General features: G+C 42.3%; 1 protein-coding gene across 3 annotated transcripts in view; it reads right to left on the bottom strand.

The window, feature by feature from the left end:
• Positions 1 to 1383: 1383 nt before the first annotated feature.
• LOC107193374 (transcriptional activator Myb) overlaps positions 1384 to 23751 on the bottom strand; it is a 48056-nt gene continuing 25688 nt past the window's right edge. Inside the window, exons 2-10 of one of the 3 annotated variants that reach the window (XM_015582807.1) lie at positions 13200 to 13371; positions 10862 to 11026; positions 7440 to 7761; positions 6989 to 7322; positions 6469 to 6905; positions 6022 to 6338; positions 5790 to 5879; positions 3317 to 3442; positions 1384 to 2725 (exon numbers count right to left, since the gene is read on the bottom strand). In XM_015582807.1, coding sequence (XP_015438293.1) covers positions 2591 to 2725; positions 3317 to 3442; positions 5790 to 5879; positions 6022 to 6338; positions 6469 to 6905; positions 6989 to 7322; positions 7440 to 7761; positions 10862 to 11026; positions 13200 to 13371 — 2098 coding nt within the window. In that variant the 3' untranslated portion in view covers positions 1384 to 2590. The remainder of the gene's footprint in view (positions 2726 to 3316; positions 3443 to 5789; positions 5880 to 6021; positions 6339 to 6468; positions 6906 to 6988; positions 7323 to 7439; positions 7762 to 10861; positions 11027 to 13199; positions 13372 to 23751) is intronic. The other 2 variants (XM_015582808.1, XM_015582809.1) reach the window with 2 other exon arrangements.

The raw sequence follows: 23751 nt of genomic DNA, 5'->3' as shown, positions 1-23751 counted from the left end.
CTTACTCGTAAGGGAACAGTCGGTTCTTGGACGAAAAGGCATTAATCGCAACGATATATTCTCAATTCTGTAGCTATGTAAGACGAATTAGCTCATTTTGTACGATAAATGTTCGCGGAATGAGGTTTCGTTTTGGATCGTTAAATTTGGAAGAAAGAAAAACTGAAGCATAGAAATCGATTAGTCTCAGCGATGAAAATGTTCGATATATCGCACATGCCTCTTAAGATTATTATCTAGTTGAGGAATCGAGGAACTAGTTTATATCTACAGTTTGGATGTTACGATAGAATAAATGAGGAATGAGGTCGGACCATAAAGAATGTACAATATAATTGGTAACGAAGGTCGGACCATAAAGGCTACAGTGTAATTGGTGACACTGTACTAAATGTTCTGACGAACGCTATTGTGAAGAATCCTGATTTCGACATGGCATTAACGTATGTTAACACGTTCTGCGCCCAGTGGGCCATCGATGATCCATGTGACCGTGAACGAAAAGTCATGGAAAAAGGCCTAGGGGGCCTAGAACGTGTTAAGAAATGCGTGGGATGGAAACAGCCTTAGAATTACGTTCGATGCTCATTGGATCGCTCATATTGTATTAATAATCGTGTCCTGTTTGTACTGTTTGATGATTGTGTACTATTAGACTCTGTAATTCGACTCCCGATATGAGATATAAACGTGTACCTTCGAGCCGTGAAGTCCCGAGGGGACACGTTTCGAAATAAACTGTTCCGTTCGAAGCTCAGAACTGGTTTCGAGTCGGTCAGGCATAACCTTACTGTGATCGTGAGATCGTTCGGTTGCTCATTGGGGAGCGAGTTTACAATTTCGAATTCTTCGTCGAGCAAGATCAAGCTGGAGATCACAGCACTTACCTCTTATCCATTCCATGGCATTCCAAGTTTTCTGAATGAATAGCACGCTGACGTACGCCGAAAACTGAATTTTCGTTATTTACTTATACGCGTCAGACTTGGGCATTATTTCAATGAAATTGTTTGAAAGTGATTATTCAAATAATGAATTATTTTACTCGAGCAGGAATAATGTTCGGATAACTATAAATATTGTTAATTTATTCGATGTAGCAAATTAAATTTGTCTCTGAATTATTGATTAGCTTTTAACCTAATGACATTCAATCTGACTTTTTAAGATGAATAACGCTTTATGAAGCCACTTGAGTTCTGTGTGTCTAGAATTCATGATCATTGTATACGATCTTACGTAAAGCATTTAATTTAAATTGAAGATTATTATTGAAATAATAATTTATGTCGATACGAAACGAAGTTACGTTTAAGTTATTATTAAGAAAGAGTTTATAGCAAATGTCTTGAAACGATTCATTATTTCAAATATCGTTTTCGGTTTTGTATTAAATAATTTATGTCCAGGTCTATTATACATAAAACACGTCTTAGCACATTGATAGCGTATTTGTTACCGGCCGCACGAATCAAGTCACGGTGTGTGTACCACCTGCTATTTACAGGAGGATCGAGACGGTGCGGTGGTGACCACGTTTCTTTTTTGGTGTGATTATCATCACGTCTTTATTATTCAGTTGTAAATTAAATACCAGTTACAAAGGCTCTTTGTACATAACGGCCGCAATAATGCTTTTGTTTTATATTATATATAATATATACTATTGTATCAAATAAACCGGCTATTACTTCATTCTTTCACCTTACGTTTCTCATGAATAAGTGTGATAAGAGGTCGCTACACGCTGCGCGAACGGTTATCCGACGTAACCGTTATTCCACTAGTTCGTCCACAAACAAAATCGGGAATAAAATTTTCTCGTTACGTACGTATTATAAGCAACGTACAAGATCCGAGACGATTAATGTAGCGAGGATTCCAGTAGACAAATGGCTCTTTTACACACAACGCGTAGTGCAATCTTGTACCAACTTCTTATCATCCCCAATGAGAAAAGGCAGACGTGTATTTTGCTTTGCTTTCGTTTTTGCGGTTCATTCATGTTTTACACAACTCTCGCCAACAACAAACAGCAAACGGAAGTGTTCAAAAAGCACATGACATCCCCCCTCTCCTTTTAGATGCAATTTTGGTTGCACCGTGGTTCTTTTAAAATTCGACTTGTATCATACACGGTGTGCATCGGGATATCTATAATGATTCAAAATCAACTGATCGGAAGGTCTGGTTTTCTGTATAATAAATCAAAATGCGTTTCTTCATCTAAGAATTCGAATTTTCTGACATAGAAACCACGAACTTTCAGTGACCTTGAGCAGTCTGTTGATTTCGACTCGATTATAGCTGTGTCAATCCATTATTATTTTACTCGCTGTGGATACTGGTCCGATGCACAGCGTATCCTTACGCAGTCGGTGTAAAATTTTCTAATAGCTTTCTATTCTCTTTTTTTGCTTCCTCCTTAAACTCGTCCGATCGATTCGTATCCGATTAGAAAAAAAGAAGGCCGTATTCCTTAAACGGAAGGCAGCGCCACATAGTTTTAAACTACGACTAGTTCAACGTCGCGTTTTTCCTTTGTACCACGAAGTGCGACCGAGCCCCGACACGGTTGTTAGAAACGCTCTCAGAAGTTCAGGGAACGGGGGCGCAACGGTAAGTATCCGTGGCTACTTAGGAATCGCCGGGCAGCTCGTGTCATCTCGAGTTGATCGCGCGTCCGTCCACAGGCCACCGTTGTCCATTGCGCTTCCAACTGTAGCTTTAACAAAAAAAAAAAACCGAACGATACGTTTAGCAATCTATCATTTATCGATTGCAAGAAATTTCAGAAGATTCGTCACGCTATGCACTTCATTTGAACCTCAAGAATCTTGTAACGAATGTTTTACAGTGCCATCTAGGCGGAATAGAGATGCAAAGTATTTTGAAGTTTGGTAACACATGAAGTACTATCATTCAATAACAAGGACGTTCAAAACATCGACTATCGTGGATACTATTACAACGAACACCCTGTATAAGAATTCACGCAATAAACATTTCCTAAAACTCTGAACACCCATGATCGAGTACACTAAATGAACACCAGTAACTGTACACTCCAGGCCTGACTCTACCAATTACAAAGTAGCCATCCTAAAATCCATTATCACAAAAGCGCCATTTAATACGAGCGATCGACTTCCACGAAACTCAATACATCCCGACAGATGTCCTCCGAGTGTCCCGTAAGGGGCTCTACCTAAGCGACGAAACACGACACGGAGAATATCGAATCTCTAGAGAGGATACAATTTTAGCAAACTTAAGAATGGGAGGACAGAGAGAAGAAAAAGAAAAGACAACTCACCTTGGCGCGTTTGACTGGCCTGAGTGGCAGAGGGCTGAGTATACAGCAGGGACTGTCGAGCGCCTCGAACGTGATCGCCCTCTTGGCGTTAGGCTTCCGCTGTACGGACGCAAAGTCGTGGGAAGTCTGGAAAGGATAGACACACTAGCTACAGCCGGCAATTAAAAAGAACTATCGCTTAGAAAAATTCCTGTTCAAGAGAACATCAATAATGTTCGTGGGGAAAAAGTAGTTGTACGTCTAACGACCGACGAGAGACTGTACGTCGCTGTCTCGACAATCATTCGAACGATGTGACTGTCGAGTTCAAAGAGAAACAAGAGAACTGGTGATACAGAGAGACAGTGATCGGAAATAGAGAGGGCGTGTCGACAGAGAAAAAAAACAGTGAAAGATGATAGATCGTGTGAGGGGCCTTACTTCGAAGAGAATTAGGAGGACTGCTTTAGCTCGTCCATACACCGTGGTTTTCTCACCGGTACTTGGTATCGCTAGGCGAACCGCCACACTTTTATCGTGGAATGACTAGGCCTTATTTTTCTGTTTTTTCTTTTCTCTTTTTTTTTGCTTCTTTGCACGGTGCAACTCGGTTTCGGAGAAACGTCGCGACGTCTGGCGACCTCTGGAGGAGCCACCGCACAACAAATCGTCTTTGGACTCGTCGGTTTCGTTTCTGGATTGGGACGGGCGGTGACAGAGGGGGGGAGGGGAGGTACTTTGGTACGCTAGGCCAGGCCTATAATTAAGGGCGTTTTACGTTCGAGTTAGTTTTTAAACATGCGGCAACTGAACGTTATTTACGAAAGAAGTAAATAATATATATATATATATATATATAAATATATGAATATATTAATATGATAATAAATATTTAAAGATACTATTTTTTTTTGTGTGCATATACCTATATATACATACATACATCATCGTGCGGGATATATCTCCTGGGGAGTTACTTGAAGGACGAAGGATTCACAAGGATACACTTCTTTTAGAATGTGTGTACGTGAGGCACACGTGAACACGGTCCGTTCTTCGCGGGGGTCACCGGTAACCCATTTAACAAAAAAAAAAAAAAAAACGAAACAAGTTTCTTTTTACATACTTCCCGTTCGTTATCGAACTAAGAACTCGGAGAACGAAGAAAAAGTTGGACTGCAAACGACACTACGTGATTTCGTTAAAACGTGTACGCGAACGAAAAGGTCGATAACCTCTCGTTTACGTGTACCCTGTGTGTTTTCGTTTGCTCGAGGTTACTGAACCAACATGATCGTCTTTTTTTCTATTGGTATGTACAAAGTTGTCGTTTCTTTTCGAAGAATGCTGTACATTTTTGTTTCTCACAACAAAGAACAAGTCTTATCGAATTTTATCGACAACGAGATTAGACTCGTTTAATAATTCGCAGTATTAAAAACCGTATTAATATGGCGACATCACCGGGATGAATATGGTTTAAAATTCACTTCGTCTTCAAAGCGTTAATGTACACGATTAATTTACACGATTCAAAATGTCAACAAAAAAAATATTTAAAAAAAAAAGGAATGAGTGGAAACGAGCATATTAACTGATAAACGTAATTTAATTCTCAGCGAAATCGATCAAAGGTGAAGCCAGTGATCAAAGCAAACAAAAACGAAACAATATTCGACCGTACACCGACTCTACATACATCTACGCGCAGCATTAGAACACATCGCGAATTTTGGTTCGAAGCGAATAAGTACGAATGTCTCCCAACGTGGGGCAATGTAGGCCAAAATAAAATAAAATAAAATAAAAGAAAACTGTATACACGCAACCAGTAACTTAAGTACCCGACCGATCGTCCATTTTGCGGGCGATTCAAATCTCGAACGACAATTGATTAAATAACGTGTTTTTCTTTTCTTCTATAACTGTAAATTATACTTAACAGCTTCGTACCGTAAACGCTATATATAAATAATTTAACAGGTTAAGCATACGCGTCATTGAAAAATAAGTTAATGTTATAAATAGATCAAACGATATTTACGACGTTAATGTTAGTCGTGTTATACTTAGAGCTTAAAAGTCAAAAAAAAAAAAAAAGAACGTTAATAATCTTTGGATTGGACGATAACCATGACGACGAAAGAAAATCGGTGATTAATCTCGCGAAGGATAACCCAATGGAGGTTATGTTTTCTTGCGCGCCGTGGTGTTTAACATTTAATCGTAAATTAATTTAAAAAAAAAAATAGAAGAGAATCAAGGATGGACGAGAGAAATAGAAGCGACAAGGCCATTACGTTATTAAGAGGCAGGCAGGCAGGCAGAATTAAAGGTATTAAACGTGAGGGCGTGACAGAAACAAAGAGTGGTTAAAACAAAAAGAGAATTAGGCCGGCTAGCGTGTCTAAAGGCGATTGGTACGGGAATAATACCAGGATAGGGCTGGTTGGGTATGAATTTGATTTTGATTATGATGGACATGGTTCTCTACCTTTACGGGACTAGTCCCTGCTGTCAGGAAACTATCCTCCAGTGCCATGGATGCCGGCGAGAATAATACCGATGTGTCCAAGCTCTTACTCTACAAAGAAAGAGAAACAATATTGCATAAATCTTTAACATATAACAGAAAGTTCATTAATACATTACATGCGTATGAACCAATTTAACGAAAATTATCGAGTAATAGCTAACAGGGATACAAAATGTAACATTCAACTTACGGGTGTTTCTACAACGAAACTCATTTCCGAATTGTCCTGAGAAGAGTTCGCCCAGGCTTGACAGAGAGCCTTACGCGCTCTCTTTCCACCGGGAGCGCTGTTCTCTTTACCCCGTCGTCTCATCGTGCCATAACCAGAGTCCTGAAGGATACCACTGGTCCCTGCTAAGCTTTCACGGTCGGTTTCCTGTTTGATGATCTCGGTTAAAGCATCGAGACGACTGGGGGTGGCAGGTAACTGAGTTGTCGCGCCGCTACGACGCTCCAGCTCCGCTAGAGCGTTCTTGAACGGCGTTGGTGTCCTCGGCGTATTGCCATCTGAAAATACAAATGGATCTTTATATTTGGCTTATCGACGTCTTTTAATTTTTAGGCACTGTTAACATTTTTCGGTAGTTTGGATCGTCCTTTTTTCCCTCTGTTGTTAGTACTCCGACGGAAAGCTTACCGTTCTGACTTCGTCGAAGACCGGTGGGTTGCGGTGTGGTGAGTGGACCAGGACTGCTACCCTTCGGGGTGCTCGCTCGTGGCCAGGAAGATGTCTCGGGGCTCAAACTGTTCAAGAACTGTGACGGACTGAACGGCAGTTGTTTAATGGGAGTGGATGGGCTTGTATCGCCGGCGTGATGATGATGCTGTTGCTGTTGCGGCGGATGCTGGGTTATTATCAAATAATCCGACTGATTTCCGCTGTCGGGGGTGTCTATTCTCTGTTGAAGAATATTTTTACGCCTACGGAGGATCGGGGGCGGACTGCTTCGTTCCTTCTCTGTCATGCTGCCGGATATCTCTTCTAAATCCGGCATAGGCATTAGTCGGATCTCTGAAGTTCTGGAGCTGGTCGGTTCGCCTTGTATTTGCAAATCGAAATACCTACAAGAAAATCTACATGTAAATAAATCATTTCTCCATAGAGTTTCATGAATTTGGATGATGATCTTTTTCGTTTCACTGATAAAACAACGTACTTCGTGAACGGTGATATCTGTTCAGTCTTGACTCTGACAGACGAGGTTCCCCCCCTCTTCGAAGGCGAATTCAACCGGGTGTCATTGCTATGCGTACGTTCATTCAGAGTAAGGAGACTCTGGAAAGTCTGAGCGTTTTGTTGATTGTCCCAGACCTTGGACCAGTCCAGCTGGTCAATGTCCAGAGTGTGCGCCTGCACGGTTGTCACGGTTGTCGTGTTCTCGCTACTCGTAGATGGAGCTTTCAACCGAGAGTGTCCAGAGGTGTCCTCCTCCGTACAAAGGGTGTCTTTCGAGGTGACCGATGATTCTGTCAGTTTTCTTCTACCTCGCCCTGTAAAAAAATTAGTCTAACGATAACATCTGTCCTTCAGCTTTTAATATGTGTGTCGTGATTAGTGTCACGTGTAGTTCAAAGCGACTTTGTTTTCTATTAAGAAATAATATGAACCTCTAGTCCCGGTGACTGATTTCCCCTCTTCCGCCTCGTATTTTCGCCTCATTGTACTGTTCCAATGATTCTTGATCGCATTGTCCGTCCTTCCGGGCAGCAATTTCGCGATCTTCGCCCATTGATTGCCCACCCTGCGGTGTGCCTCCACGATAACACGGTCCTCCGCCTCTGTCCACGCGGTTTTCTTGATCCCGGGATTCAGGTGGTTGTGCCATCGTTCCCGGCACTGCTTACCGATACGACCCTTCAGATGCCGTGCAATTAACGTCCACTTTTTCGGCCCGTATCGTTCCACCAATTCTACCACTTTTTCGTCCTCCTGTAAATATCGCCAATCATCAGTCGAGGGGGAACGGGAAACCTCTCGATTTACCGGTTTTCACTTCCCACAGGCAATGATTTCTTTACCCACGTGAAGTGACCGTTTTACGTGACTATCTTTAAACAGGACTGTAACAATGGCGATGTACATTGTTCCCTCATTAGCTCTCTATAATTCCGTGTAACTTTCAAATCGCCCACCGATATATCGTTATATTTCGGTCTAATTGAACGTTTTGCCGCCGTGTGGCGTACACATCGTCTTTTATAACCTCTCTTTGGTAACCGACAAGACAGATTAGAAGACAGATTAGCTGAATTCTAGCTTCAGATATCGGAGTAATAATAAAATCTTTGAAAATTATAAACTGACTGTTAACTAATATTTAAAGGTTGGCATTTCTTGCATACACGTTACATAAATTTTGTTTACATCCACGAAAACAATTCAGGCTACACAAGATTAAAGGGACCTAGAGTTAGACTATCCCCCCCCCTCCCCCTAAATAGGATTCCATTCATCCAAGTAAAGACAGTCTGAAAATGGTCCCAAGAACGGAATATTCCGACCGTTGTGCGTATCTTTCAAACGCAAGCCAAAGAAAAACGTGGAATCGGCGTGGAGGCACCGGAAGGCTTTCCCATCCTCCTTGGCCCAGGGTTCGCAGAGTAATTTCTCCCTGGTCCTCTCGCGAAGTCACGAAGAGGCGGAGAACGTGGCGGTAGGTCGAAGAAAGGACTGGTCGGAGAGAAGAGAAGACACACAGTGAACGAGGAGAGATGATCGTAACGCGTACAAACACACACACACACACACAGACCAAGAAAACGGGGAAAAAGGAGAAAGAGAAGGAATACGCCTGGGCAAGAAGGAACGTCCCGATGGGTTTGCGCGCTCCCATACCCACGAATCAGGTGCACACACGGACGCGGATCCGTGACCGACGGTGTACAACCGCGGCGGCGGTTCGGTACACCGGGGAGCGGCTTATTTGCCCTTGGCTGTTGCCAAGTGCATTGGCACGGCGGCGACGACGACGACGCAGCATCTCCGCGGCTCCAGGCAACTCTTTTTTTCTTATTGCATACCCCACCGAGGCGACCGTAGGAGAGCCGCGGCGCGGTTCCCTCGTTCCTTTTCTGACCCCCTCCCCAGCAGACGTGTAGGCGTACAGTACCGGCCATATACAGGGTGATACGGAACTCTCTGTTGTGAATCCCTTTAGGCTAGTGTTTTTCAACGTTTTCCATTTGATGGCGCACTTGAACCGATAGTTAAAGTACCAACGATGATATACTTGTGTGATGAATTTAAAAATGTTTTAATTTTTATATATACAACTTATTGTGCGTTGGACAGCCTTCGAAAATAATATCATTAATGGTCTTTTAAACATTTTCGCGGGACCATCCCGGTTGAAAATCACTGCTGTGAGAGTTCACACGTTCCATTTGGGAATCCACCGGGTTTCGTTCGTGTTACACACTTGGGTAGCGGAACCGTAGCGTTTAGAGGGGTTAGTGGTCGATTGGGGTCTTGTTCGATTGGACTTTCCAGCATATAGGGCATTTCGGAAACTAAAGCTGCGTCTACACTATATAGCTAAACAGTGTTACATAAAAAATTGTTGTATAAACTAGCTATATAATATGTTTTTATAATTTATGTTAGAAAATTATGTAACAAGTTCGTATAACGTTTTACATTTCATTATTCATAATGGCGTCACGTTTGGTGGATAACATATAGCTTGCTCTAGATAACACGAAAATGTTATGTAACATGATGTTATACAGAACTGCGAAATTAAAAAAAAAAAAAGGGTAAAAAAACATGTTGATTTAATATCGATATTTTTGACTTAAAAATAACACGATACAATATACAATCAGTCTCATAATATTTTGAAATAACGATTTAAGGGTCTGAGCGTTAAAGGGTAAAGAACATGGACATTACTTTTTAAAGATTCTGTATATTTGTGCAAGGTTTCGTCTGTTTGTGATAGGCCCGGTTGCGGTGTTATTTTATTTGGTGAATATCAGGAAACACCCTGTGCATGGGTCTGTACGCTGTAACAGCCAGTGGCCCTCCCGGACGAATTCTGCCCGGATGCGCGTTTCGCTTATAAGGCAGATGAAACTTCTCGAGAACGAGGGTGTAACGGTTCTTCGCGAACTTTCTGTCACCGACAAGAGAAACGGTTGCCCCCCGTTTGATCGGGTTCGAATCGTCGTGAAACCGGGTTTCAACGTCTCTCTGTGTGGACCGAAAAACATCATTGGAGTGCAGAATATCCTTAAGTTTGCCGGAAATACATTTTTGCGGAAGAAACGAACGGCAAGAACGTATAAATGATCAAGAAAGTTAAAAATAACATATTTTTGTAAACTTTATAACTATACTGAGTAAATTTTAGTGATTTGTTAGAGTATATAACTATATCATGACTTATTCAACTTATTCAAAATTGATCAGGTTAAGTTATGTTAATAGCAGCTTACAACTTTACCTAACTCTCTGTACTTATGATTGTGGTTTATTATCGAACGATGAACATGTAATACATTGCGTGGCGTAACTATACAAGCACCCTACAATTTTTAATCGTCGTGGTTACAATAAAAACGAACCACTCTTTCTAGGGAATATAATCCAGTAATCCAGTAATTCTGTACCTCGGACAAGTACACAAAGGAGGGAAGCAAAAAGTATCCTAAAAGGCCCCTTAAACACCGTTACTTAACGGTGAATCTAACCTATAACCGAAAAGTATGGTTATGAAACCACTAAACATCGCCTTCTGCACTGTATTTATCACGATATGCACTTATTGGCGTGACTAATTACCTGTAAATTATCATTGTAAAATAAATGAGTACTATAATTATTACTTTTCCTGTTCGATTGATTCCCCTTTTGGCAGCCTATAGTCTAGCCTCAGGCAGAAAGAAGATGGCGACTCGAACTACCCTCTCGAGCGGTGGGGATTTTAATGGAGGGTTCACAGGGTTCGAGAAACAATGGGCCCCAGGGAATGTCCCCGATCCAAAGAGGGTGCAACAAAATTCAGGTATATATATATACATATATATACCTCCTTCGTCCAAGGTCCCTTGACCAACTCCGGATTCACGACCTTTGCCCATCTCTGCTGGCACTGCACGTCGCTACGATCCGGAAAGTGTCCTGCTATGGTGTCCCATCGCAGCCCCGTGCCCAGTTGTTCCGCGCAGCTCACTAATTGCTTCAACAAAGCATCCTGGAAACAATCATACGCCAACCCATAAATGTAAAGCCTGAAACGTGGCTCGTTAAATGCCCGCAAAATTGGGTAAATTTATTGTTGAGGTAAAAAGGTCCGAAGTAATAGGTCTCATAAATATAATAAAAATATCAGGGATGCAGATGTTGTGCGTATGTTTTTCTAATATAAAAAGCAATAACCCTGGGAAACGATTTGGTGTTTTCGAAAGGTTGTAGAGTTTATTGAGGGAAAGTACATAAAACGTGGACGGATGGTGTGCCATTTTGATGTTTAATGTCTCACAAAGAAATGTCTGATAATTTCGATGTATCGTTCGGAAGCAGGTGCTACCCTTGAAAGGAAACAAGATCATCGAAGGTTGATAACTCGAGGACAAAAACATTACATACTGCTTGGAGTATTTAATAGTAATTCGTAACTCCAGGCGTCACCGAGTATTCTACCTACCTATATTCGTATAATGGTCATAGAAACGAAAATTCACATGTCTATTATTATATAACACTAGAACTACCACCCGTAAAAATTGACGGAATTGTCGATGTTTAATTCATTATATATTTTAAATTACGCTACATTAGACTATCATACATTATTTACTATAGATACCAATGTATTATACAATTTAATTTAGTACACATTCAACGCTGGTAGTTCCAGTGTTAAAGCAATACAATGAAGTACCCGAAAAATGCCATTTTAAATACTTACCCCTAAACCCAAAATAATTTCTTCAAACGAGTACAAAATACAATTTCTTCGAAATGCCATTTTCTTTTTTCAGTACAAAATTAAAGTTTACAGTTCGCAGTAATTTCACCAGGACAATTGAATCTTTCGGAAAATTTCGTTTCCAAAATTTATTTTAATCTCAGGCGATATTTCACCGATGAACCGATAAATGGGAAATAATGGACCCTTCCGTGTAGCATCGATCACGAATCGGTCACACCTTGGGTGACTTTCGATTCGCGGATTGCGTCATAATGGGACCGGAGAGGTGCGCGCGGCCGTAACAAAACGCGCGCGGGATCGATAGGGCTCTCTATTTAATACTATGATGTTTCCCACGGGAAACCATACGGCGGTCTTTGGCGCTCTATGGTAGCATATGACTATGGGGTGGTCGAGGGCATCTGCCTGCGGACGTAACTCGTTGTGGAAGCTACACGAAGGGTGGACCTTTTTTTTTTTTTTCGAGGCCGATGCTCATTGTGTATCCCTCCCCTCGCGTTGCATCCGATCAAAGTCACGACATGACGAGGACCGACGGGAAGATCGCGTGTGCGAGCACCAGCAAAATTTTCATGTCGGAGAGATAAAGGGAGGAAACAATCGGACGCCGCCAGATCCTTTCATACCGCGAGATGAGAAATTTCGGGTCTCGGGAATAATGGCCATTGCCGGTGAAATTTCCAATACATTCTTTAACGCGCTTTTTTTTTTCTTTGTCGTTGAATACACTTTATGCGAACGAAATGAATTTGCAAATGTGAATAAGATATATGAATTGAAATGGCACCGAAAGTGGCCAAAAATGAAATGGCACTTAAAATGGTCGAAAGTGATTGTATATCGCCATTATATATTGGATTGAGTCGCGAGTACTGGTCCAATTGAAAATATTTTTTCTGCCGTTAAGTGTACCAATATAAGGCTTTTAGAAACTTTGCATTTTTTTTTTTTCAAGGTACATGGAAATGACATTTGAGGTCACCGAAAGGAAGTATTCGTGATTATATATACATTGTAGCTTCTATATACTCCTACAACAAAGTACCCTTTTAGGTATAGAAAAATTTACAGATCTGAATGACGGAAAATAAAATGGCACTTTTATGACGAACCAGAAACACCGATTTATGACTATAATCCACCCGCGCTATTTTAAACTTTAATAGATTACATGAAACTATTTCTTTATTGTCAAGTATATTTAGAAAACATTGGAGGTGTAATGAGTTAAATTGAGAAAAGGATAAACTACCGAGATAGCCAAAAATGACCACTTCAATTGACTACGCATGGTCTACAGTTCCGAGGGTCTACTTAAGAGAGATCTTGCTTAACTGTAACGTTACTCAACATTCATATTGGTCCATAAAACAACCCGTCTCCGTTGAATGAACGAATTCTTAATAGTCTTATACGCCTTCCGCTTTATTACCTCCTCTTTGGTCCACCTTCCTTTGTTTATGTGCTTCCCCTGGCCCTGTATGCTCGCGCTCGTGGCGGCCGGATTCTGTGACTGATGACCACCACCGCCACGACATACGCTGCTGCCACTGTACTCGTTGTCGGACTCGCCACCGCTACTGGAATCGTATCCGGACCGCGATCTGGAACCGAAACAAAGAAAAACATTGTTTTTCGTCCATGACGTCTGAATATTCGCAAGAGTAACATTCCCCCCCCCCCCAATCATTTAACCCTTTGACTGGGAGAAGCGGTTTTAGGCGGTTCGTTGTAAGAAGAAACTTAGAAATGACCATTTTTTAATCTACTTATAATGTATCTTAGAAAGTGCAATAAAAGAAAGATTTTAATAAAGTTTAATGATCATGTACCTACGTATTATTTCTACACATTACTTTCATTCTTGTATATTCCGATCTTTTATTGTTAATTTTCTATATTCTTATATAGTTCACTTTCTGTTTTCTATTCTGTTATTTGTTATTTTATGGATAATTCCGTATTTCTTTCTACATACACGGTAATTTTCTGTATATTCTAGTAAATACTGTTGTAAATCCTCCCCCAAAAATTCTCCGTTGTTATCTAACAATAATTTCGAAGGTTAGTATAAATCTTGACGGCTTATTGTCCAGGAAAATCGTCAGAGAACATTCAGCCAATACGAAGTCTTCGTGTTCAAATCCGCAGTATAACACCGACGATGGCTTTCTTTTTATAACTGAGACTCAATCACATCCGAGACCCCCGGAATCCGCAAGTGGATCGAACGTGCGAATCTCCGTAACGGATATGGGCACTTTTTCCCCCCCTCCCCTTGTACAAAAGCGAAGACGGGAAATCACGGATGGCTGACCGTCCATCCTGCGCGATTCTTCCTCTTCTTTGTCAAGAAATGATCGCGCCCGCCACCCCCTTTTGTTCTCCACCCTTGCCCGGGCGGACCGGCCGAGAGGTAATCTTGACCGCAGCCTAGCCAGTGTCAGTTTTTGCGGTCACAGGCGGCTAGGATACGGTCTCCGTTTTCAAGGATTTCCTGTCCACATCCTCCGCGGTACGATCGTCGTACATTCTCACCCCCTGACTAGCTCTCTCATTGCTCCTTTCTCCGAAACAGACTTTCAAAAAATCATGTCGCAAATATAAAGAGTCATATGGATTGATTTACCAAGGTTGGAATCGAAGAAACCTTTGACTACTGTAATAGCCTGCTATGCCGACAGATTATGTTAAAAATGATTAGTCTGACGGTACTTTCTGGATTTCGATCGTAATAATTCACATTGACATGAAGAATTATTGAAACGTAAAAACAGGGGACCAAATTCATCTTGATCCCATTCCAAATTGAGGCAAACTCCAATTAGGGGACAATTTCAATTTCGAGAAAATGCCAACTTGAAGTCAATTCCAACTTGGGAATAGGGTAAAATAATTTTGCATCCGGCATACCCACCATTACAATAGGCGCTACATCTTCCGAAACACCCCATAGTGTTTTCATTCTTATAAATACATATATTTACTCTAAGAGAAAGCAGAGTGAAATCTTTTTTCCTTGTATCCATTGAAGAAATACTCGAACCTTCGTGTTCCCAGTGGACCGCGTTTGTCCTCGTTAGCGAAGAAACTCCAGTACGGACTCGAGCAACGCGGTCTGCTCTAACGTATTTACATTCCAGCCTCTGTGGCGTCTAAGTTCGCAGAGGATGACGTAACTGGCCGCGATAGTCGGTTAAACTCTGGATAAAACACACGCATGGTACGTGTATTACTTCGTTACACACACACGTAAAACCGAACGCAACGGTCCTTCTGCGCTTGTTATGATTACTGTTCCACCAGCCATCGCCTACGACCGCCTCGCGTTTCCGTTGCACCGTGTCGTGCGAACGTTCAGGCGAACGGCGCTTATTTAATCCTTCTGTTCCGCCAGGGAGCGTCGTAAAGACTCCGCTACACAACCAGCGTAGCGAAACGGAACGCGTTGTTTCTTGCACGGAGAATAGTAATTTGGCCAGAGACTTACCGTAAACCTTAAAATCCGGTATGCTAGTACGGGATACGATATAATCACTGACTAACTGTCCAAAGGAAATTGTTGTATAATTCGTTAGAACGGATAGTCGGTGTGTTGTAAGAGATACTGTTGTTTTGTAATTCGATGCTTATAGTGAGCATTGTCGCCATTGTAACCGATAATGCATTGTCCTGCTTGTTGTTAACGAGGACAGTGAACGTCCTGATTTATGTCGATTGTAGATACTATAGTAATGCAATCTTTGTTTTGTTGTAGATATTAATAGTAATAATATAATCGATACAGTCACTTGTAGTCAACAATACAACCGTTTGGTAGTCATACATAACACCATAACAACTAGATTTATTTTGTAGAGGTTGATAGTCAACGCTACAATCGGTATAAATGATTTATATTTTTTTTGTAACTTATAGTCAATGCTACAATAGATATATATATATATATAGTTTATAGTAATTTATAGTCAACGCTGTAATAAATATAACTGACTTATAGTCGCTTATAATCAACGCCACAATCAATATATCGAATTTATAGTCACGTATAGTCAAGCCTATAATTGTATATCAAAGTTATAATAGTTTTCGCCTGGGGAACAACGCATTTACCTACATCAGTAATGAATTTGAAACAACATCGACGAAGTGGAAACACGGTTTCATTACCGGAAATTACCAGTTACCCTTGAATATATATAATTAGCCGTACTCGATTGACTCGTCGGGGCGGCTAGTGGCTTTATGATAAATGATCTCAGGCCGGCTCACTGGGTCAAGCAAAGAACAACGGTGACGAATATGTATCACACAACGGCACGGAGTGGCGCAGGAAATAATGAAAACGATAAGGTTCACCAGCCATCTGCGTTTCGCATATGTTTATACGTTCTCTCCTCGGTACACACATGTATATTCGTGGGTATCCTACCTAAACGCTATCGTTTCATAACCTCCCATTGTACCCTTGGTTGCGAGCCTCGCGCGCACACCATAGGGCCACCTTCCTCTCCCTTTCTCTCTCGGTACACGCAGCTGTTTCGGGGGTGAGAGAAATGGGGGGGTGATCGCGAGGGTGAAAAATGCTTCTGTGAGCAGCACGAGGGGTATCAAATTGGCTCGTGCCTTTCACATCGCTACAGTCCTCTTTCTCGAATTTATTCGAAAGAAATTGCAATCAAAAAAAAAAAAAAAAAAAAAAAAAAAAAACAAACCCCCGATTAGTCTCGTCTACGCAGATTAAAGTCACAAAAAGAAGCTTGTCTACCGCGTTGCTCGAATAATTCGTGCCGTTCCGCCCGTCAGCCGGCAAGAACCAAATTATCCCTCATCCGTCCCTCATTTTCCCTACTTAATTTGCCCCTCGATGTTAAAACGATACAGCGATGCAACATTAATATAAGGAAGTGATAAATAGTTAAATTTGCAAAATTTTTTAAATAACTAATCACGGAGCCTCGACTAAATTTACCTAACATTTAACAGAAGAACATCATTTCTTCAGGAGAAAAATGTGTCTAATTAATTACAAGGGACGGTTTGGTGGTCAGCATCTTCGTCCCATGTGCAATGTATGATTTTGAAGGAAATGATAAAAGATGATAGGGGTTACAGGTTTCTTAGTAGATTTTTTATGTCCTCTTTCCATTGCTCCAGCTGTCTTAAAGCGAGGAGAGGCCCCCGTATGAGAACGTCTCCACTGATGCACACCCTGTAATCGAACGTCTAATTGGCGAAGCCTAGCAATGGGATCTCCCGACGCGAACACATTTGGTTTTCTGCAGGTGCACAGATGTTTACGTTCCCGACGGTGGACAAGTCGGGAATACGTTATGAAGCACGCGCTCGCGCGCAGTTACAGGGGAATGTTAGGAGCCGAAAGAGGAGTGCCGTTCAGGTGGAATGTCTCCTGCACACAGGACGTGTTGCACGGAGAGAAAAAAACGTGACCATCGCGGGATTCGTGACACTATGCGAATAAATACCCTTTGGCGTTCTTTAATCATCTTGTATACTGCTAGCAAGTCATCGTATACTAAATGGCACCTTGGAAAAAATTTGTGAAGTATAATTGTTTTAACACTAGACCTACCGAACCCTTCAAAAAGGTAGAAATTGATCCTTTAATTTATCGAAGTATTTGTCAACTCTTTTAGTACACCTATTCTTCTGTGTATCATCTAGAAATACCTTGAAAAATATGAATTTCTGAAGATATTTATTAGAGTTAATAGATTTCTTTTAAAAAGAAAGATAATTTTACACTTTATTGTAGAGTGTACATTGTTTTGCATAAAAAAAAATGTTGGAAGTATTATATCCTCGTCACTTTCTGTATCAGAATTTAGAATTTGTATTTCGGCTTTTGGGTACTAAAAGGGTTAATTTGTCGATGCTACCTGTATCTATAACGTTCAAAGGTAAATGATCTAAATATGTTCGAACGAAATTGCAAGGGTAATATAAGTGCAAACGTGAAGTATAGATTAAACGGAGAAAAGATTCACTTGCGTGGAGTAGTGCATTTAAATCATTCGGGTCCCATAGTGTCCTGTGACAAGCAAACGGTGTCCAATCACGGTGTATCTGTTACTAAGGGCTGACTCTCGCGAGAAGACCGCGTTAGATATTCCATGGAGGTCAGATACCCCGGCACGATCAAATCACGAATTGTAAATGATGACCTTTAGTAAAAATAAATTCATTTAAATTCTATATCCTTTTTTATTTTCCTGAAATCTTGAAAAGTAAAGAAGGATATAATGTTCCTCTTGAAATTTCATGGGATTCGTATTTTATGGTAATACGCAAATGAAAAACAAAAGGAATTTCACTTTTGCACGCAACGAAACCCGTCTGCAAAGCATGAATCGCATTCTTCCGTCTCTTCCTTTTCACTTTCAGGTTCGTATGCCCGATCGAAAATCCGTGGCGAAGGCAGAACGTGCGCGGAATCCGTCAACGGCCGTCTGGTATCCGAGGATCCATTCAAATTTGAAAGTGAGAATGGAGGTGGCGACGGCGGGCCACGTGTGTGTAAGACCCCCCTGGTCACGTGTGAACTGACACATCATAAACGGACAGAATGCGTAAAATATATGTGCACGATATGAACGATGGGAACCAAAATTAAATGATTCGTAAGCAATTGCATTTGTAAACGATAACACGATATAATGATACTATAAATAGAATAACTACTACGAATACTTTTATATTCCACCGGAAAGAGGATATCACCTTCCCTAAAAAGAACACAAATTTTCCCTTTATTGCTTATCGACAACAAAGTGATACAATCGACAATGCAAAAGAAGGTACACAACCGCCATTTTGAAAAACTTCGTACGGCGTACATCTTCCCTCCCGATCGATATTATCCATTCGATACCGTCTACTCTCGTTTCCTGTTTACCCGTCAAACGCGTAAAAAGAAAAAAACGGCAGAAATCGAACCTGGGAATCGTAAATACGCGTTTGAACACGGATCGGTAACCGTTCGTTTTCTCTCCGTCACGTTATGTAAAGGCTTTCGACGCGTTCGTGGAAGTCTAACGGTCGCGGGCATCCTTGAGTTTAAATCCCGGGGCACGTGGCTACACGCAGGACTTCCTCGGGCATTCTCACGATCGCGAAAATATGCGCGCGCATCACTGTGTATGGGGAGATAGCGGAGCTATGCGAAAGAGATAGAAAGGATCGACTGTGTACACACAGAGACGCTCGAATGATGTTCATCGTTCGGGTCGTAAGACGCCTAGGTTATTAGCGGCAAAAATCATTAACGCGACATGTACACCACTAGCTTCAGAAGTATTTGCCCATCCAAACACTTGTTTCGCTTAATTCAAACGTGTGTCAAGGTTTTTAAGAAATGTGATGTTATTGCAGCATGTGGTTCGGTAGGTTTCAAAATTATTAGAAATGTTACTGAATCGGTAAATACAAGATTACTATTTATCTTCCATTTTCACTTCTTATAGCTGACCGTCTGTGACTTTGAGTGACCTCGTGTCATGTGTCAATGGTGGGCAAACTGCGGCTCCCAAAGCTACTGTCCCTAAGCTAGCTTATTCCCCTGTCATATGTTATACAAACTTTCACCCTATTCCGATGGTTCTGAAGATGTTAAAGGTAGCAACAGTTACTCGTCGGGATTTATGTACACGCCTCGATTGTTAACCCTGAACGTTGAGGTGGTCTCGATCGCTTCAGACGGGATTTCGAATAAATTACAAAGTTTCTGCTACAGCCCATGAATATTTATAACGACTTCAAACATCTAACGTTTCACATATTGCGAATGCGAATGAAGAAACCATAGGCGCTCAATAAGAGGCACAAAAACGAGCCGCCGCGTTTCCGTTTTATGACATCGTTCGTTACTCGTGGTTTCGTAATAATGGTTCTTAAATTAATCGCCTTTGAGAAGTTCCTGCTTTCGTTTCGTCCTCGCGAATAATCCGGTATCGAGCGAAACGGATGCAATTTCTCGGAAGATTTGTAGATCGGCTAGATAAGGCGCAGAAAAAAGAAACGTATTAAGGAAACGGAAGCGGAAGAGAAACCATAGTACCGAAAGATGCAACGATGATAAGAGGGAAAGGAAGAAGGCACGTGGACAAACTCCCGGGGTACCGATAAAATCGTCACAAAATTGTTTTCGTGGCCGACACGTGACAATGGCCCGTGATAGAAACACTTAAGGACGAGGCGAAATTGCTCGGGGGGATTGGGCGACACTCGTTAAACTATTTAGGGCGACGACTCTCTTCGTAAAGGAAATGAGGATATAGAGGGTGAAAGAAGGAGCGAGAAGATAGTGGACGTGGTAGAAGATGGAAGGAAATTGAGAAGGCGAAAGGGAGACAGATGACACAGGAAAAGAAAAGGGAGGCAATATACACGCGGGCGATCGGATCTCGTTGGATTTTATATCTTCCTATCCTCTTACTTCGGTGCTTCTCGCTTCCTGTCCGGCGACAGGGTAATTGAAATTTCCTGACTTAACCGCCAAAAACGACTATAGACAGTGTTCGAATTACTCGACGAACAGGCAAGTGACAGAGGAAGGGAAAAGATAACCTCAAATATTAGGATTTGCACGGTATATCATAATCATACATCTATATCTGGATGAATTACAGGGAAGTTACGGACGTCATAAAGATTGGCCATAATATCTTTCTTTCTCTAAAAATAATATTGCAATCAATATACAAACGACAACAGACTTAGGATGATATTGCGTCATGCGTTGAATTTTGAAATACAATTTCCATTTCCACTTCTTTTATTAGCTATGAGTAAAGTATTTTTCAAAAAAAAAAGTATCATTCGGTTTGAGCAGTCTCTTTTTCAGTAGATTCAAGAAACCGTGGTCCGAGATATTATCTTAATGTACTTACGATGTTAAGATTTACTAGTTTTTTTCGTCCCAGTCGAGATAATTAACGGAAGATAGATCAGCATGATCAATGGTATCGTTCAATAAATTATGGAACAATGACTCAAAATGAATTCTGAATTTTGCGCAGAGTTGGGGAGGGGAGGCAGGTCGAGCTTCCTAACCTCTCCCCGTTACCCTCGAAACGGGCGTCGGGATAAATTAAACGTATCGGTTGCTAAGCTCCCGTCCCTCGTCGAATCTGCATGCCGAAACCGCTCTCTGTCGGAGGTCGAGGACGTCCGGTCGAAATTTCCAATCGGCCAACTCTTTCAACATCGACACGTCAAAAAATCGCCGGTTATCGCGAGGCGAAAAGAGAGAATGGTGGAACAAGCAAGCAAGCCCTTGTACTTAGCTTTTCCTTGAAAGGTGGCGCGCAAGCAGGTGCTCCCCAACATCTGCCCTCTTTGTCTAGGACTGTGGAGCGTTGCATGACTTTTCGGTGTCATACAACTGTAATAACGATCGCGTTGTAATTACTTCAACGTCATCACTACTATAACGTTCTGTACGACTGTACTTGCATCACTATACATTTGTCTTTGTATTTATTGAAGAACAAGATGTACACCAGTGTTTCCCAACAATTTGAATATTTTGGGGGGCAATTAGTAAGTCGTTCAACAGTTTCACCTATGTGGCCTTTCTTATTCGAAGCAGCCATTAATCCTGAACTTTTTCCAAACATGGTTTACTATTATGCTAGGGGGACATCGAGATCTCTGAGGCGTGAAGTGGTTCCACGATCCAAAAAAAGGTTAGGAAACACTGATGTACACCAAATAGTTTGTTAGGTGACAATATGTTGACACTATGTATTAAGGGACAAAACGAACAAACCTCGCATGTCTAGCAGGTCACCTGAAATACAGTCACCTAACCTTCGTGTGTGTGTTTGCCATTCACAAATACCGATAATATTTTTTAGGTTACCTAACAGATGCATTCCAACAACCATGATATTGACCCGGAAATATATACATTATAGGCCTTGTAAATATCACATATGATCTTAATGGCTCAGAATGACCTACCTAAGTATCCTGGAGAAGTCTGTCGATTGCATCCCGACACACCCTGTATACCCACGAGAACGTGGTCCCCTACCAGATGTTCAGTTCCCCCGTTAGACGGCGCGCGGTGTCTGCTTATGGTAAACGGACGGCTCAATTCCACCCCGTTCGACATACGCGGATCGTGGTTGTGCACGATGTGATGACCGTGTTACCAAGGAGGAATAGCCACGAGGAGGAAATCTCCTCGTTTCTGGATAACAAATATCCTCGTGGCCCGTCAGAGAAACGGGGGGTTAACGAACCTATTCATCGTGTATCATTTATGTCGATAGGCGATCGCGCACCCGTTCGTTCCCCTCTCGAGTTTATGAGGTTTTACGACACGAAAAATCGAACGTCTCGTGAGAAAGGTAGAGAAATGGGGGGAACCCATCGTGAGGCCATGCGTGCCGCCGCGGTATGGACATCTGCCCGAAGTTCCGAACTTTCCCCTCTTTTTCGGCCACTTCCTTGCTTCTTGTCTGCCGGTCGCGCGCGTACGTCCCCCCTCCCCACCCTCTTCTTTTGCAACGAGTGGCACGGCCCTTGGGCTAGCAGTCCTCCTTTTTCTTTCCGTTGCTTCCTTCCTTCCTTCCGTCCGCCTGTTGCTCGTCACGCAACAATAAGGTCATTGCGCGTGCGGTACCAGCCGATGTCCCTTTGGGGACCCATGGTCATGGTTTGCCGGGAAAACCAGACGGCACCTAGGACTCCGGGTATTGCTTCTTGTATCCTTTCAAGATTGTATCGCGAGGCCGTCCTGTTGCCGACCGGCGAGCCTGTGTGTCGGGCCTATTCAAGTAAATAGAAGGGACCCAGCTGGACGCACGTAAACTGTTGCCCGGTCAGAAAAACAGGCGGGATGTCCGACGATTCTACCCTGAGAATCCTCAGGTTCGACGATAACGAAGGGTCCGGTAATGATTGGATAGAGGTGAACGATCGGATTATTCTTCCTTTATGGCGATCCCTGACCAATACCCACATTCCGTCGGTCTACGAGAGGAATATTTATGAAGAGACACACACTAACTTATTCAACAGATCCAAAGTGCCCCATAGGAATTTCTTTACAATACGATTAACTCTCTCATCCATGTTGCTTTAGGTCTTCCTTTTTTTTTCGGGATTCGAAACCCGTACTATCTATCTCTTGACACTTGCTCAGGCGATACCGAGGTGATATAGATCACTTTCAACCCATATCTGTATGATCATATTTTAAGGGCCCGATATATCGAGGCCCTTATCGGCGCCTGCGTTGCAACTAAATATTCGTTCGTTCAAGGGTTAATTGGACGATCTCGAGGGAACTGATTAGTAAAGTAGAGGATACACTAAACAAAGTCCTTTAGCATTTCAGGCTCCCAGCTTTCCACATTGTTGTGTGCAAGAGGATTACAGGACTTGCCCAGATACGGGATTCCAATGGGGCGGAAGCTATTCATCAATCGGACAGATTCAAAGAGAGACTCTTATCTAGTCAATGCTTCGTTTCGGCTAACGGGTCAAGACCGTGGATCAACGGCGACGTGTTATCTTTTGCCGTGTGCCCCTTCTCGGTCGCGTGCGACGACTGGCCCCCGTGCCCCGCAATTGATTCCCGTCATCGATTTTCCAAAGTGCAGGGGGACCAGGTGCAAAGATCCATTCGTCCCTGGGCCGTCCGCGTCAGCTGCTACCCCCACCGACCCACCCCCTCTGCTGAGCGCGCGCGAACACGCCTCGGACCAACGAGAGAACGGGGCATGATGGACTCGTTCCTCAATTTGTGCCTTTAAAAAGCTCGTGATGCCGCGACGGGATTGACTGCTGCTGGGCCTCGATGAAAGGGAACGCCCTGGGTACAAAATATGCGGAATTTCGGTGCAGGCCTCGACCACGGGATCCCATATATGAGGTCTGGTTCTATCCTCGGGAGGACAGGTGACCGTGACAAATTGCCCGAACAGAATGCGTTATAACTGTTATACCTATAC

Source organism: Dufourea novaeangliae, unplaced genomic scaffold (genome assembly GCF_001272555.1).
Source record: "Dufourea novaeangliae isolate 0120121106 unplaced genomic scaffold, ASM127255v1 scaffold7, whole genome shotgun sequence".
In the NCBI taxonomy this organism is placed as follows: Eukaryota; Metazoa; Arthropoda; class Insecta; order Hymenoptera; family Halictidae; genus Dufourea; species Dufourea novaeangliae.
Note: the sequence above shows the minus strand (reverse complement) of the source record. Positions and strands in the feature narration are given on the sequence as shown.